Raw genomic sequence first — 16249 nt, 5'->3', positions numbered from 1 at the left:
TCTATGCCCATAAATATGAAACCTGCATTAAAACATGCAATTATACTAGAATATTAGCATGATACAATCAAGTTTTTGTCAACTGCCTCAGCCTTTTGAATGAGAGACTACTAATCCGCTACATTTCCAATCAAAATTTCTTCCTAGAATAGGTTAGGTTAATGACGCACTACAGGCAGTAATGAAATAAAATATATTTTTTATTTATTGCGTAGTCTATGTTTAACTGAAAAAATATATATATTACAACTGTACATTAGCATGAAAAATACAGATGTTGCCGTTCTGACACCTTGACTTCCCTCTAGTGCCTAATTGAGGAACAACATTATAACACAAACTGCAAAATATGCCACATGCATGAGAACAGTGCTTAATGTCAGTGTCAGTGTAATGTCATTGGCGTGGCGAGACTCTTCTGCTCTGCTCGTATCTCATGCCCACGTCTGGAGTGCGCAGGTTTTGGTAGGATGAGTCCATTTTCAGTGTGTTAGGCGTATCTGGGGGTCCGACTCGTGGAGAGGGCTGTTTTCTGCAGTTCACCGGGTGCATGTTGGCGTAGATCCGGCAATCTAAATCTGGAAAACATAAGACAAGCTCAGAAAGGTGAGTTGGGCAATGAATTAAGGCTATCAATTTATTGTCTTGTGATTCAATGTATTTTGGCCTCATATTACAGTCTTATATGACATTATTTTCAGTCTTCAAAGAAGTCAAATGACTGAATAATGCAGTTGGCCATATTTCAGTTTTTTGTGTTGTTTAGCTGTGTGGGTGAAGTTGTCTGTTATGGTATGTTTTCTATCTCTTAAGCCACAGGAGGGTTTTAACTTTCCATTGCCACCTCCAGAACGTTACATACTGTGGTCTACCTTCAGCCATATTTCCACTGAACACAGGCTACTTATTTATTTATGTATTTATGATGATGATGATGATTAATAATAATAATAATAATCATAATCATAATAATTTTATTTATTTATTGTCTGATATACATGACAAACTCAAAATCACCAAGTTCTTGCACAAATCAAATTTTTCTCTCTATCATGTTCTATTCTTTGTCTTTACCACTTACATTCAAACTGGTGTAAATATTTCCACACATATTACTGTAGGTATACAACCCAAATATGTAGCCATACTCATTTTTTGTGAAATACATCATATTTTTCTTGGTGTATCAGTTTTCTCTTGACTGGCTTGTTTTTTATGTGTTTGTTTGTTTTGTTTTGTTTTTTTAATTATCTTTTTTTTTTTTTTTTCACTGAGCATCTTAACAAAACTATGTCTGCTTACTAGTACAGTTTGGTGTGAATTTTGATTTCTACTATCTGCAATAACAGTTAATTGTATATATAAATGTATAACCCAGTCAAGTCACGGCTTGGACTTGAGTCAGACTTGAGTCACTATTTTGAGGACTTGAGACATGATTTTAATATAATGGAGTAAGACTTGATGGTCAATGATGCTTCTCCTCAAAATATATATGTTTTCTCTATTTGTTACTATGAATGTAACAGTAACAGGAACTACATAGACCATGATCCTTCCATTTTAGTGCAGACTACATGACAAAATAACTGTTATTAAGCATTACAATTTAGAATAAAAATCTCATAAATTGCAAAACCTAAGCTATATTTGGTACTTCAATTTAAAGACTTGAAATGACTTGAAGCTCAGAGCAGGACTTGAATTCGACTTGGACTTGTGAGCCACTGACTCGAGACTTGACTTGGACTTGCCAGTCTTTGAATTGGGACTTGATTCGAACTTGAGACTTGCAAGACTTGCAAAACAACGACTTGCTCCCAAAACTTATCTTGTGAGATTTTTCTTCTGTGTTTACAGTTTGCTCAGACACAAAAAGGTTAGGTGCCGAAGGGTTACACACATTGTTTAAAAAGCTGTTCTACATTGAATAGAACAGTTTATTATGTGATGTGACCCAGTCTTGTGTCTTGTTGCACCTTGTGAGATTTTGTTGAAACATGTTGCTTGCTTAAATATTGCTTAACATCTTATTGTATTACTATTGTTAGTTGCCATATGCTCTAGATACATCAGCAGTCTCTTTTTTGTGATGACTCAAACTAAGCTTTGAGGGGGCGTTAAAACACCAACATGTGTTACTCCCGGATATTTTTTTAACTACTGGTCAATATTTTTGCCCTGTTTTTTCTCATGCATAGGACTGTATTCACCCTGTGTCTTGATTTCCTTTGCAGCGATGTAAAATTGCTAGTTCAGAATTGAAACCACACTTGAGATGAAACATTGTCTAAAGTGTTCTCATCCTGTGCAGTCTTACCACAAACCACCATTTTATGATGGCAGAGTCCATATGCAACTAGACTGTAGTCCACCTGCTGTATGCTGCATTTTCAGCACATGCAATATCTATATGTATTATTTGAGGCTTCAAAAGTACTTTTGCAGATAGAGGTCTAGGCTTGAATCACTTCACCTTAAATGAGGAATTTGTTATGATCTTGTGATTCTTTGGTGGTGTAAAGAAATATTTTCAGTGGTAAATTTTTGAAATATTGTCTGAAAACAACATGCTTATATTCTGAGAAAAAAGTCAACTTTATTTTGAGAAGAAACACATTTGGCAAGATGCTTTTTAAAGCGATGGTTATTGGCCTTAAATTTATAAACTGATGTACAGATTATTTTTATTATTATTATTATAGTCCAGGGTTTCCAAACAAGTGGTGTAATTCTGCTGGCAGGCCCAATTTGGGATACCCTTTGTAATAACAATTACTAAGTAAGTAAAACATCTGCAGTTTGATCAGATGTTTGATCAGAATTGTAGAAAATGTACATTTCTGACTGATGAGGTTTAGGACTGTAGGCTTTAGTAATTTGACTGGTTGATGAAGTCCTACATCTATCAAAATATTTAAATATTTAAATAGTATTACCTGTTTATTTAGATTATAAGGATATGAGAACACTAGAAAGAACATCAAAAAGAAGTCAGTGAGTTGAAATGTATGTAATAATGTATGTAAATAAATAAAAAGGCATGATTCACAAGTTGCATCTGTCTTTCAAAAATATATTTTTTCCTATTATCTTTCTCTGCCTCAATAATGTAAATAGTGCAGGTGTAGTCTTGTGAGTTTGGTTTGGGTCAGATACATATAAAGATATGTAATAGTTTTGAGAGCTTTCGCTACACCCCCTTTATAGTCAACTAATCGATCAGCAGGACATGTCTTTAGTCAACCAAGAATGAGGTTACTGTTGAAGCAAAATGTGGCAAAAAATGTATACTTGCAATATTAAGTGAACATAGTATTTGTTAATAATATATGTACTGTAAAAATGTGTGACTGTATTGTATTTATTGTGTCCTGTATGTTAAAGATTGGTTGAATTCCTCTTTCCCCAGTTTACTGTTAAAACCAGATCTTTGAGGTATGATTGAGAATTTAGGAATTAGTAAGTTAGTGGTATAAATATTGGTATTTTTAATATAAAAAGTATAAAAATATATATTTCTGGTTATTTGTCTAAACTGCGTGGATTGCGTTACCTCTTTGTTTGAGCTGTCTTCTTCTCAGCACGAAACACACTAACACCAAAATCAATAAAACAAGTCCTGCAGCTCCCAGTGTGATCCACATCCACCAGTCACTCCACATAAAAGGACGCTTCTTAGGAACTGGGAAAAAAACAAAACAATACATTTAGTAATTATACACTTTACTTTACTATTACTACTATTTAACATCCTTTGCATACAAAAAAGCTCTGACCCTAAAAATACGGCCACATTGTATTAAGGTTGGGCAATGTTAACCCAGTTACCAGTGTGTATATATATATATATATATATATACATACACAGATATATAGGTACACAGGATGCATATTTGACAGACCTTGTTCAGTAACACCAGGTAGTGATGTGATCTCCAATAAACTATTTTCTGTCACAAAAATAAAATAAATCTTAACTTAAAACATATAAATAGGGCAAATCACTTTTACAATTTAGTGACCCTCTCTACTTTAAGTGATGGGTATTTTGAATAACACTTACCGACATTTAGCTGTGTCTTGCCACTGAGTTCATTTTCAAGAATTGGAATGTCCTTTGTAGAATTGCAGAAGTACAATCCACTCTGATTTTGGGAAACATTGTGAACAGTGTGAACTTTCTGTTCATTGCAGTCACTGAACCTTTGCGTGGAAAGGTTTTGGATCTTAAAGGTTGTACTAGAGTTGAAGAACCAAGTAACAATGCAACGTCCTGAGCTATTGGTGAACAAGTGACAGAGTAGAGACACAGAAGACCCTTCCTGAATGTCTTTTGGTTCAGTTCCATTTTCTACTAGTGAGATCAATGTGGAAGTGGAGGAAACCATTCCTAGTACTGAAAATAAACAAAGACAAAATGTGTCAATAGTCATGCAATAAGACTAAAATCACAATGTATTATAAATTAATTATCAGCCTAGTAATATGTAAATATAATGTAAAATAATATAATTCAAGGCATAGCTAATTCACGTAACCACTAGTCTTACATTTTATACACCTGTTTTTATTATAATTTAAGGCAATAACACATACTGCTTTTTACTGTTATGTTATGGCATAGTATTAACACAATACCTCTATACTTTGTGTATGTAATTTTAATTTAGACCAATATCACTTTTTAAATAAATTATTTCTGTATGTTTCAAATCAAAGGAAGTCATCTACCTGTTAACAGCAGCCAAATTTCCATTGTATCGTGTGTGACAGTCTTCCTCTCAGACAGACTGTGGCTATGACCAGAAAAGGGTACATGAAAAGGTTTATGTAGGTGGGAGGAGGGGCTTTCTCATAATTACTGTAACAACAAGAAGTACACAACAAGCTGAAAATATATTTATATAATATTTGTTTAGTTTTAGTTTTAGAGCAGTTCGATGGTGCTTTAGTCTCAAATAATGGAGTAAAAACAGGAGAAGGAAAAGAGCCTGATAAGACTGGTGTTGACCAAGATTAAATATTTTGACTAATCTCAGGCTAAACCAGGTTTAAAAGCAAAGAAAAAGAAGCAACCACAAGTTAGCATCACTTTCTAGTGAAAATTCAAACTACATCTTTTCAGTTAAAGGTGACAGGCTTATAGGTGCCACTGTGGCTTTTGGTGCCCAGGTGTTAAACACAGGGTCGCTCATCTTCATCCTGTTTAACCCTGAAATGAGGGCATGCTTCTCTGTGGCAAGACACATTTAAATAATGGTTTAGATTTTTGTATCGTGTGCACTCTAACAGTGGTCTTACCCTGTGTTGCAGTTCTGCATTTGGGTTTATAATAGAAAATTCCCTCTCATATCTAGATTTCATAATGCTGACAAAAGAACAGGAAAGGTGAACTGAATCATCTGTGCTGCACAAAACTTGCAGCAAGAACAAGAACAAGATCCCAGAGGTAATTTGCTTTGTGAATTGAAGTCATGCATGTTTGGGTAAATGTGCATGTAATTTTTGTGGTGGACTGGCCCCCATTTATTTCTTTGTCCATTATGTTTCAGAGTATGGCTTTAAACTCATCTTTACATTACATCTGCTTGATTACTTACACAAACCTTGAAAAACATGCATTCTTACTGTGAGTGGACCTGCTTCTAAACAGATCCAACCTGTCACTTGACCTATAGTGGCATCCCTTGCTTGTCTCCATGGAGATAGATTAAGTTTAATATTATGCTGATGAACTTTTCAGGTAAGCATAGTTGCATGCCCTCCTCCAAAAATACTTGAAGTAAAATCTGCATACGTTAAAGTACTGTGACTCTTTAATGATCAAATTCTAATCCTGTTTAAAGTGCAATTTGAAAACATTCAAGCAAATTAAACTTTTTTACTTAACCACACAAAATTAACCCAAGAGAAAAATGCATTGTATATTTGGGATGATATGTTCCTCAACAAACAGTCTATAGTTTAGCAGCAAGATTTCTCCCTAAAAGGAGATATCAGCTGAACAGTACGGCCATCTGACTTACATAATCACTCTACCTAAGTAGGCTTCTCTATTTAATCCTTAGCCTTTCCCTGTGAAGCAAAGTCACAATATTGATGTTTTATTGTATTGGTTCTTGTCTAGAAATCAATACCCTGGGAAAATAGCAAGTGTTAAGTCAAGTTACAGTAATTCTCTTTCTAAGAATGCAGGTTTAGGCACTGTTGGGGAAAAGAACCCTTTCCTCTTGTGTTGGTTAATTTCTGCTCAGACAAAGAATACACTTAAAACAGAAAATAAAGTCTAGAGAAGAATTCACTTATAAATTAGGAAGCAATATTTGTACAATGAGTATGTGCTGATATTCCCATGCAGCGACTGAAGGTGTAGCCTAGGGCTAAACAGTAAGTTTTATTCTTGCGAAAAAAAAAAAATAAATAAAGTGAGTATGTATAGTAATGACAATAATGTATTTTACTATTATACTGTGTGCGATCGAAATAATATATATTTTTAGGGTATCTGCGCCTTTTCACTTCAGAAACACCATTACCCATAATCCTCTTTTAGCGCATGCGCAGAGCGACCTACGGCCCAAGGCGTTGGTGGGGATTCGGCCGAAGATGCGTTGCACTCACTTCGGCAGCATCATTACCAGCTCGCCGGAGGAAATACCGCAAAAATAAGACACGGGGAGACGAAGCGGCGGGGTTTGCGGCTCTTGTGTCGCCGGAGAAGCGCAGGGACGACATGGGCGACCAGAAGGTGAGCCGAAGCCCGGGGAACAGGTGTCTGGGATGGGGCAAAGAGCCTTCTGAGCCAGGGCGTAGCGTACAAAGGAAGGAGGAGGGGTAGAAGCCGCTAAAGAGGCAAATTTGTCACACGTACTGGTGCCAAACGGTGTTGTTTCTATGACAATGGGCATACTATTAACTGTTTTCAGGTATTGTTATATTGTGGCAAATACTAAAAATGTCGAGAACAAATAGGCCTTAGTGCAGCTGCATCAACGACCAGGCTGTGTAGGTCCAGAATGAATGACCATTTCACTTATTATCACGCTAATCTAAAGTGAGACTAAATTTCATCTCTAGTGAAAGTCGCATTACAGACTGCCTTGTCATTTGAAGACAGCTGTTCTGCGGTAGCCCAGTGAAGCGGCATTATTAAATTATACATGCGCGTCCTTCCGCCCGTGAAGTGTCCTCCTCTTTAAGGGGCTTGGTCCTCTTTCACGGCCCCTCTGTGATCTGATCTCATTCACCAAACACATCATCAGAGTGTCCATTGTTTGTGTACAATCAAATGCATGTACCTACTCATTTACATTTCATTAAAGGATCATTAGTTAGTAAGATCAGCTGGGCTCTTGTTTTCATGAACCAGAACCCCCCTCTTGAAAGGTGTTGTAAGACAAGATGAGGGTTAGTCCTCTGAGTGTTGTGTTACATTCATTTACTTAAAGGATCATATTTGTCCAACATCTGTTTTTTACTTTAGGAATCTCTCCGTAAGATCACGCACACACTGGCAGTGAAAAATGAAGAAATTTCTAACTTCGTCTGCTCTCTCAAGCAAAACCTTGAAAATCTAGAGGTACAGTAACCCACTATTAACTAAACATATGGGAACATTATTCTGTTTTATAGTTCCATTGTAATATACTTGTGTCTTCAGGCAAACTCAAACCGTGTCCAGGAGGATCTTGAGTCAGAGTTTAATGCACTTCATGCAGTACTGGACGAAATGAAAGAAAATATGCTCACACGCATCAAACAGGAGCGGGCCAGTCGCACATATGAGCTGCAGGTAAGCACATGCCCACATCTAATTACAATTTGCTCATGTTAATCAGGTTATGAATAATTTGGGCAATACAATTTCCCCACCTTAGACCACTGGTGTATGAATGTGTGTGTGTTCGAGGTGAATTGTTTCTTGATGCAGTTTGAGTGGCTATTGATGTAAAAATGCCACCATATACAGAGCAGTAATACTAACTATGTTATTTCTGTATTATCTAAGCTACATGGTTGTAGCTGTAGGCAAAACCTTAAAAATACTATGTCCTTGTATGACTGCAGTATGTGTTACATGTTAAAAGATGTAAACATGTAATCCAATATGGTTTAATACATGTTTATTGAAGTTTAATTTCAGACAGTGTCCCAAAGTTATAGCCTAAGATCTATTTTGTCTTTTTTGATGCACAGATGAAAACTGCAGCAGCCTCAGGGTGCAGTCCATGACCCTCAAATGATTCAGCTGTTTTTTCAACGTGGCACACAGTAGACTTATTATATGAAAATAAAGTCTTGGGTTTAACCCCTTCTCTCCTGTCCTGTCTGCCATAGAGTCAGCTCAGTGCCTGCTCTAAAGCGCTGGAGAGTTCAGAGGAGCTGCTTGAACTGGCCAATCAGACGCTCTGCTCCTCTGAGACCGATGGCTTCACTCAGGTATCTCAACAAATCTGATAAAGTACTGTCGAATTGGTCTGTTGACTAATCGTGTAATGTTTGATCATTTATTGAGCTGAGAAATTATTAATAATATACCATACACAGTACTGTGCAAAGTGCATATTTACAGTAGAAAATCTTACATAAAAATTGTGTATAAATGTGCAAAAACACAAAATTTCAAATATTTACAAACGGAAGGGTGCAAACTAACCACATTCATAGCGCTAATCCCAGTGGTAGTAAAGATGTATGACACACTTTAGACTGCCTTTCCTGGGTTTTATTACATTGTAACATTACATATAGTAAAGCATAATAATAATAATGATTGAATTGGAATGAATATTTCTGACCGACTTGCACGCTACTGTATACTATAATTGTAATAACTTAAATTTCAACCTTTCTCTTTCATTGTCGTACTAGCAGCACAGTAAATTTAACATCTGCAACTATTTATTCTGTGTTTTATTCCAACAACAACTCTGATTTTCTCTGCTTCGTATCTCTTTTCTTCTTTTTTCCTCTCTGCTTCCTCTGCAGGCGGCCAAAGAGATTAAGGATAGGTATAGTACTAAGTTATCAATTGCTTGTCTTTTGTCATTATAGCTTATTCTTTAATTAATAACCATGGTCTGAAGCTGTAGCCTGCATGTTAAATAGTCATTGCATTCATTTCAGTTTTATGTATTTTGGCAAGCTTGGGTTTGATTTTCTTGGTCTGTCCACTTTAGACTGTAGGCTACATCCCTATGTGTTCCCCTGAATGCCTTTCTCCTGTATGTGCTTTAATGTAGGATGTGTTGCTGAATGGTAGTGATCTAGTCCAGTGGTTCTCAAACTGTGGTACATATCTCCTATCGTCGTACTGTGGAGTATTTATTAACTGTTCTTGTTTGGTGCATTATTTTCAGTCAGTGGCTACAGTTACATGGTTTGCTCAAAATCTGATTATTACCAGATAATAATTAATCAGATGTGTGTATCTGTGAGCATAGCCAGTGTTTGGTTGTGGTTTATTAAGATTTACATAAGCACTTGTTTAGTCCTGCTTATGATTTAAAAAAAAGATTACAATTAATAAAAAAAAAAAATCAAAATGTCAAGTACACAGTGCACATTTTAAATTGTTCAAGGCATGAGCATAAAATTAAATTACCTAAATATTGGAGCCTATGAATTGCCATTTGCAGTTAAAATCCTAGATAAATCCTAGTTGTTGTGTAGCTCAGGGTTAGTGTGGTGTGGGGGAGATAGAGCTGTAGAACTATTATTCCAGTAAAACCCACATGTATGGAGTGTTATGTGTCCTATATAAGTGAAAAATATTTCTGGTAATTAATATTTTAAAAATACATATATATGTGTATAAATGTATATATGTATATATAATTTTATGTTATATATATACTCCCCCCCCCACACACACACACACTATATACACATTTGAAATTTTAGGACAATATTTCTGTTGTGCTACTTGAGTTTGAGAACCTCTGACATACATACAGTATGTAGATATAGTCTCATTTATAATGAGCATTGTTGTAGTACTTGGTTAGTACTTGGTTGTGTTACCCTAAAATTCTGTAAAATAATGAAGGGTGCTTGTTTCCACTGTGTTTGAGTGTCTGTGTCCCTCTTTGTTGCAGTGTGACAATGGCCCCAGCCTTTCGCCTCTCCCTCAAGGCAAAGGCCAGTGACAACATGAGTCACCTGATGGTGGATTTCAGCCAGGAACGAGAGTTGCTGCAGGGCCTCAAGTTTCTACCAGGTCGGAAATGCGACATAGTATTTACAAAATATTAGAAATGTTATCTTTCTGTAGTTAGAATGCTTACAAAAACATTATTATTAATATTTATATTTATATGAATACCCTTTTGACTTTGTGAAATAAGACTTCGACTAACAGAATTGAAAGCTTGCACATTTGAGAAATTATCTGATATAAAATGCGTTTGATAAAGCACGACTTGACGTGTATTGTTTTCATGCAAATGTCTCATGAAATGAGGTTGTCTGATAGGAAGGAACCACCGAGAGATCTATATCGCTCTTTTGTCGCTGGTTTAGTTTTACAGCCCACGTGTTTACCACAGAGTTCAGGGCTTGCGGCACAGCACAGAAAGTCTCACACACTTCCATCTCAAACACAACTAGCTCTAAGTACACAAGAAATGGAATTTGTTGTTTATGCAAGACACCAGGCAACCAGGAACCTAAAAGTGTAACAGGTTTTCAGAATGCTGAATGCAGTCCCAGATGACAGTGTTTTTCTGTATTAATTACAATATAAAATTAACAAAGAAATTCAACTCTTACGTCGTTTGTAACCCAGCAATCTGTATATTTATGAATGACATATTGTTAAAACGAGACTTAAGTTTTGAGACCATCTTGCCCTGCTTCCTATCAATTACTACTTTTACATGGAAGACAAAGGATATTGTTAATCCTACACCAAAAGATATAAATTTACTAATACACAGTTTCTATTATTCTGGTTTTAGTCCCTGCCACTCCGGAGATCCAGGTATCTGAGTGCCAGGTGTGTGATAACACAGTGACTGTGGTGTGGAGCATGCCTGAGCCAGACAGTAAGATTGACCACTACATTCTGGAGCACAGACGCACGAACCACGAGGGCCCGCCCCGGGTCAGGGAGGACTACCCCTGGATGGTGGTGGAGGGAATCAAGGAGACAGAGCACACTATCACAGGTAATAGGGCCAACAGTAGGAAGTGGGTACATAGACAAGAGCCTAGAGACTGGCTTAAAAATGAATGAATGTTCAAATATTCTTCTTCTTTTGCTAGTTACAATAAAAATTCAGACATTGCACTTGATAAAAAAAAACCATGAAACTTTTGAATGCAGGACATACATGAAATGCAATTCAATAATTTTTTTCTTGAAATGAAAAGTTATTATATTTTACCCTTTCCTCCCTGCTGTTGTTTATTTTAAACTTGATTTATTTTTCTAGGTCTTCGTTTTGAAACACGATTCATGACATTCAGAGTGAAGGCGTGTAACAAGGCTGTGGCAGGAGAATTCTCAGAGCCAGTCACATTAGAAACCCCAGGTCAGAATTAATTTAATAAATTGCTATTACTGCTATATATCAATATACATTTTGGTGCATCAAATTCCTTTTTTGTGTCGGCAGCATTTACATTCAAACTGGACTCGGGCTCATCTCACCAGAACCTGAAAGTGGAGGACCTGAGTGTAGAGTGGGACAGCAGTGGAGGAAAGATACAGGACATCCGCAAAGACAAGAACAAAAACTCCCCCATGCACTCTCCAGCCAGGTCAGCAATCTGTGCCCCTACAACTGAGCTCAGCAAGTATACAAAAACTGAATCTGTTCATAGATACTTGTGTTTTCATTACAATATTGCCCACAAAATTAAATACACCTCCTTGTGTACTTGTATATACAGAGACAATAAAAATAACAACTGACCACAGGCAAATCATTTTGAATGTATTTTTGAGCATTTCCTGAGAAGCAGTTTGTGTGAAATATTAGTCATCTTTATGTACAGTACAGCACAGATAAATGTTGTAAAATGACAAATTAAATTACATTACAATTACAAGAAAAACATGTATTTTATAGATGTTACAGATTCCAGTGTAAATGAAAATGTTTTTTGTATTGCACTGTGCCCTTGGGCATTCAGTGTCAAAGGGCGTTGTACCAAATTAGTGTTTTATCTTGTGCTCTTTCTGTTTTAGAAGATTTCTTTGAAAGTAAAAATAAGATTTCCTGTGTGCGCAGGTCAGCTTTGATGTCACCAAAGAGAGCCCCCTCGGCCCGGCCTGGAAGGGATAGGTTCACTGCAGAGTCCTATACAGTCCTAGGTAAAGGAACTCTAACTTCAGTTCTTCTCAGACTGTAGCAAACTGTGGCATGGGTCCATAGCCTTTAGTCGGACTGAGTTTAGTTCAGTTGGTTTACTGCCGGTATAGTCGATGTAGTCAATAGTCCAGTTTAGTTGCTTTAGAGTGAGTTTATCTAATATAATGTGGTACCAAAAAAATCTAAATATGTCCTAATGCACAAATGGATTGAGAATAACTGGCATAATTTAAAAAATCAGTGTTAACATTTTTTGTGTATTGTTTTGTAGCGGATACATTAATCGATGCTGGGCAGCACTACTGGGAGGTGCGTTTCGATAAAGAGAGTAAAACCTTTGCGGTGGGAGTGGCTTTGAGGAGTTTGGGGAAGTTCGATCAGCTGGGTAAAACAGGAGCGTCATGGTGCATCCATTTGAACAACTGGCTGCAGCAGAGTCTGACCGCGAAGCACAACAACAAGGCCCGCACTCTGGACTGTGTCATCCCCAACAGCATTGGAGTCTACTGTAACTATGATGAAGGTAGGATGAAGCACAGTGTCACAGATCATGCTTTTAAAATTGTACTTGGTAAAATTTCTGTTTTTGCCTTTTAGGTGTCCTGTCGTTCTACAATGCTAAAACAAAGCAGCTGATGCACTCTTTTAAAACCAAGTTTCCACAGCCTATTATACCTGCCTTCATGGTGAGAAACCTTTTACATTATGGCAAACACTATTAAATTATTAAAATATGTACTTACTTTAATTTTAATAACATAAACCTACTACAATTTCTTGTACTTTTGAATGCAAATTATTGGTTCATTATGTTATTTATTTGTTGCAGCTCAGGCCTTTAAAGATTCTGTCTATTTAAATGGTTTACTGGAATTATCTTGCATTATTGTTATTGTGTCAGCCGCACAAAGTAGTTTCAGTATTATTTATTTATTATTATTTGTCGTAGTATATCTCTGTAGAAATATACCGCTCTTCAAAATTTTTTATCATAACAGGCCTACAGAGAGCTGAATATTTTTGTTGGTGGTACTTGGTATAGAAAGTCTCACTAATAGTAGGCTACTAATTGTTTTACAAGTTCTGTACATCATTTTTCAGGCTACTACTCCAGATTGATGTAAATTACAGTAATATTTTCATTATTAACTTAAAAAGTAAATTTTAGAATTTTAAACTAAGAGTACCTAAAACTGTACTATATAACATTTATGGTGGACGGTGTTTGCTTGTCTTGCCCCCATGAAAATTATAGTGACTTGTTTGGAATAGTAAGGCGTGTGTCTTTATGGAGATGAGCAGTGATGCCCTTAGGCCAAGTTACAGGTCAGATCTGTGGAGATGTAAACAAGTCATTCTTTGTCTTTTTTAGGTGTGGAATGGGAGCTTCTCTGTGGTGACCGGTCTGCAGGTGCCCTCGGTGGTACAGAGCGGACAGAGGAAGAACAGTAACACAAGCAGCTCCAACGCCAGCCTCACATAAGATCCCACAGTAACTGACCGTTCACGTGAACACAGCAGACCACCTGGAGCCATATCATAGAGTTAGTCACTGACACGCGAATGTTCAGCCAAGCACAGCGTTTGTGTGAGTGGAAGAAAAACAGGGTAACATTTTAGAATAACTCGCACTAAAATCATTTATATCCAGTTGTTTTATTTACAATGCAGCAGACTTAATGTCCCGTAATCCCAGTCCTTGGTCCAGTCTGAGTGAGCTCTGGGTGTCTTGCCAATGTCTTCCTTCCGTCCAAAAACTTTTGTTGGCCTGAATCAAGTGTGATTTTTCTGACAAGTAGTTGTTTTTAAATTTAGGATTAATTTCACAGTATGCTGAACTAGTAATTACTTTCAGATCGTAATTGCAGAGTTCTGTGTGAAAGGGTTTGCAGGTTTTAAATTAAGACAGGATTGTTTTGTTTGCTTAGGAAATTTAACTACTTAATAATGTCTTTGGGATTTGCTAATTTCAATCATTTAAGCTTCCATTTTGATTTGGCAGCTTTTAATAGTGTATTCCTTAGTGAGTGCATTTAACAGTGAACAATTGTTTTTAATCTCTGCCAGTGACCTGATTGCACCTGTTGGCTGGGAGTCTTTTCACCCCGTCCCCATATTTATTCACCCTTTATAACTGTTTTATAGTTGTTGCGAGTTATTCTAAAGTGATATCTGAAACAGCAGGATTTCGCTCTATGCTGTAGTTCTTCTTATATGACTGACTGATGCAGTTTGCGTGGAGCACATTAGTTTTAAATTTTCCACATCATTGTCACTGTAACTCTGCCGCTTTTGCAGAGACTTGGCGCTGGCCGCTTCCTCCATATTTGTTTGCAGCCATATTGTCCTGAAAGGTGAAAGGTCATCCCAGTCCTGTCTAATGCTGTTCCCTGTGCCTTCCTTATCATCTCCACACTGAGGCCAAATCAAGTGTTTAAATATTTTGCACTGCTAGATGTGGGCTCTAATCTTTATCATTTATTTAATATAATTGTGCTTGTTGCACTATTCCTAATCATATCACATATTTTCTGCTTACTGTCATGAGCAGTAAAAATGTAACTCAAACAACTGCGATTATACAAGTATATTACAAAAATAAATCTATAATAATGATTTATATAATTGAAAGAAAAACACAACATGACGTACCAACATTGTGTTCACTTATTATGATCCACTTATTTTTGAGGGACATCAGTGAAAGTTTAACCCAACTCAAGTTTGCCATAGTTTATTTACTTTCATCTTGCTATAATAAGAGCTAAAAATCTATAAGGTGCAAGTTACTTTACAAAAAACAAACAAAAACACAATATCTTTGAACCGAGCAATTAACATCATGGCAAGTCAATAACTGGAGTTGTTAAAGACACTGACACAAAAAGACACAAAAAACTGTAAAGGTAAAAAGTCTAGACGGTACATTATTTTTTAAAGGTGGATTTTACTTTACTTTTCTGCTGGAATAGTTCTCCACATGTTTTTCTCCATGGAGATGTTATTGTGTCGCCAAGAATGTTCCACTGTGTGGCATTAGACGTCTAGCTTTCAATTACATAAAAGAAAATAACTTGAGAAACATGCATTGTTACAGTGAGTGGGTTTACCTCTCCACAGACCTGCTTTGGCTTAATGGCGCCACCTGCTTGTCCTCATGGAGGACAAGCAGGTGGTTTAATGCCTTACTGTGGAACATTCAAGGCTAAGCAATGCTGTCCATGGAGACAACTAGATGGCGGACCCTCCTCAAAAAATTTACATAATGCACCTTTAAAACAACTATTCCTATTCTTGTGTAATAAACCAGTACAATATAAAAGAATATACACATTTATCTGTGAATATTGATCCTGTAGAACTTTTGGTGAAAGAAAACTCTTATGTTTTATGGTACCTGCACCTTTTAGATTCTCAGCCCCTACCCCAAAACCAACTTAATTTGTCCTTTTGACTTCTCCAATGACTTGACGTCTCTTCCACTACATATTGTCTGCTAATGTGAACAATATAAATCTTCAGGACCACCTCAATGAACAAACTAGAAATGTTTACTTTTGTGTTTAATTTAATTTTCCTAAATGCTTCTGTGTCATATGTTACTCATGGTGAATCTTGCTTGACCGTGGTGCTCCGTCTGTATGCACCTCTTCAGTCCTAATATACAATACCTGTAGCCTGTAATGCTTTAAAGAAATATCCAGATAAGACTTGTGTTAGCTTTATTTTACATGAACAGAAAGTTATGGTTTATTGTAAATAGTTTAATTTTCCACAATATTGTATGAGACATTGAGGTAATAAAGAAGTAAGAGAGCACTGTGTGTGATTCATAAGGTAAAAAAACATAAACAAGACGTACAAAAGTAAAACACTGATTTCAATATCCTTCATAATTGTGTTGTTTATAAAAAGTAGCCAAGTGAAAA

The 16249-nt window shown here is 36.5% G+C and overlaps 2 protein-coding genes across 3 annotated transcripts; one reads left to right on the top strand and one right to left on the bottom strand.

Annotated features, from left to right (window-relative positions):
• Positions 1 to 182: 182 nt before the first annotated feature.
• On the bottom strand, positions 183 to 4784 carry LOC110174092 (uncharacterized). 2 transcript variants are annotated; one of them, XM_020940144.2, is made up of 5 exons: positions 4735 to 4784; positions 4067 to 4399; positions 3906 to 3953; positions 3557 to 3685; positions 183 to 578 (listed from the first exon to the last, which is right to left on the bottom strand). In XM_020940144.2, exons 1-5 carry the CDS (start codon positions 4757 to 4759, stop codon positions 397 to 399), a joined length of 717 nt encoding a protein of 238 aa, XP_020795803.1. In that variant the 5' UTR covers positions 4760 to 4784; the 3' UTR covers positions 183 to 396. The 2 variants fall into 2 exon arrangements, with proteins under 2 accessions (XP_020795803.1, XP_020795804.1); XM_020940145.2 differs by lacking the exon at positions 3906 to 3953.
• Positions 4785 to 6583: 1799 nt separating this feature from the next.
• fsd1 (fibronectin type III and SPRY domain containing 1) lies at positions 6584 to 16146 on the top strand. Its single transcript, XM_020940141.2, has 13 exons — positions 6584 to 6751; positions 7487 to 7582; positions 7664 to 7795; positions 8341 to 8442; positions 8992 to 9014; positions 10101 to 10222; positions 10962 to 11171; positions 11439 to 11537; positions 11622 to 11766; positions 12240 to 12322; positions 12592 to 12843; positions 12918 to 13006; positions 13693 to 16146. Exons 1-13 carry the CDS (start codon positions 6737 to 6739, stop codon positions 13801 to 13803), a joined length of 1479 nt encoding a protein of 492 aa, XP_020795800.1. The 5' UTR covers positions 6584 to 6736; the 3' UTR covers positions 13804 to 16146.
• The last annotated feature ends 103 nt before the right edge of the window (positions 16147 to 16249 follow it).

The sequence above is a fragment of the Boleophthalmus pectinirostris genome, unplaced genomic scaffold (genome assembly GCF_026225935.1).
Source record: "Boleophthalmus pectinirostris isolate CB_2022bp ecotype Guang Dong unplaced genomic scaffold, ASM2622593v1 HiC_scaffold_7, whole genome shotgun sequence".
Classification (NCBI taxonomy): domain Eukaryota; kingdom Metazoa; phylum Chordata; class Actinopteri; order Gobiiformes; family Gobiidae; genus Boleophthalmus; species Boleophthalmus pectinirostris.
Note: the sequence above shows the minus strand (reverse complement) of the source record. Positions and strands in the feature narration are given on the sequence as shown.

What these genes read in the sequence shown, in the direction of transcription:
- LOC110174092 (XM_020940144.2), bottom strand. Translation starts at nt 4,759, where the DNA reads ATGGAAATTTGGCTGCTGTTAACAG. An exon ending in AATTTGGCTGCTGTTAACAG is followed by an intron (nt 4,400 to 4,734) that starts GTAGATGACTTC and finishes GTTTATTTTCAG; the next exon opens with TACTAGGAATGGTTTCCTCC. An exon ending in ACCTGGTGTTACTGAACAAG is followed by an intron (nt 3,686 to 3,905) that starts GTCTGTCAAATA and finishes TTTTTTTCCCAG; the next exon opens with TTCCTAAGAAGCGTCCTTTT.
- fsd1 (XM_020940141.2), top strand. An exon ending in AAAACCTTGAAAATCTAGAG is followed by an intron (nt 7,583 to 7,663) that starts GTACAGTAACCC and finishes TTGTGTCTTCAG; the next exon opens with GCAAACTCAAACCGTGTCCA. An exon ending in AGTCACATTAGAAACCCCAG is followed by an intron (nt 11,538 to 11,621) that starts GTCAGAATTAAT and finishes TTGTGTCGGCAG; the next exon opens with CATTTACATTCAAACTGGAC.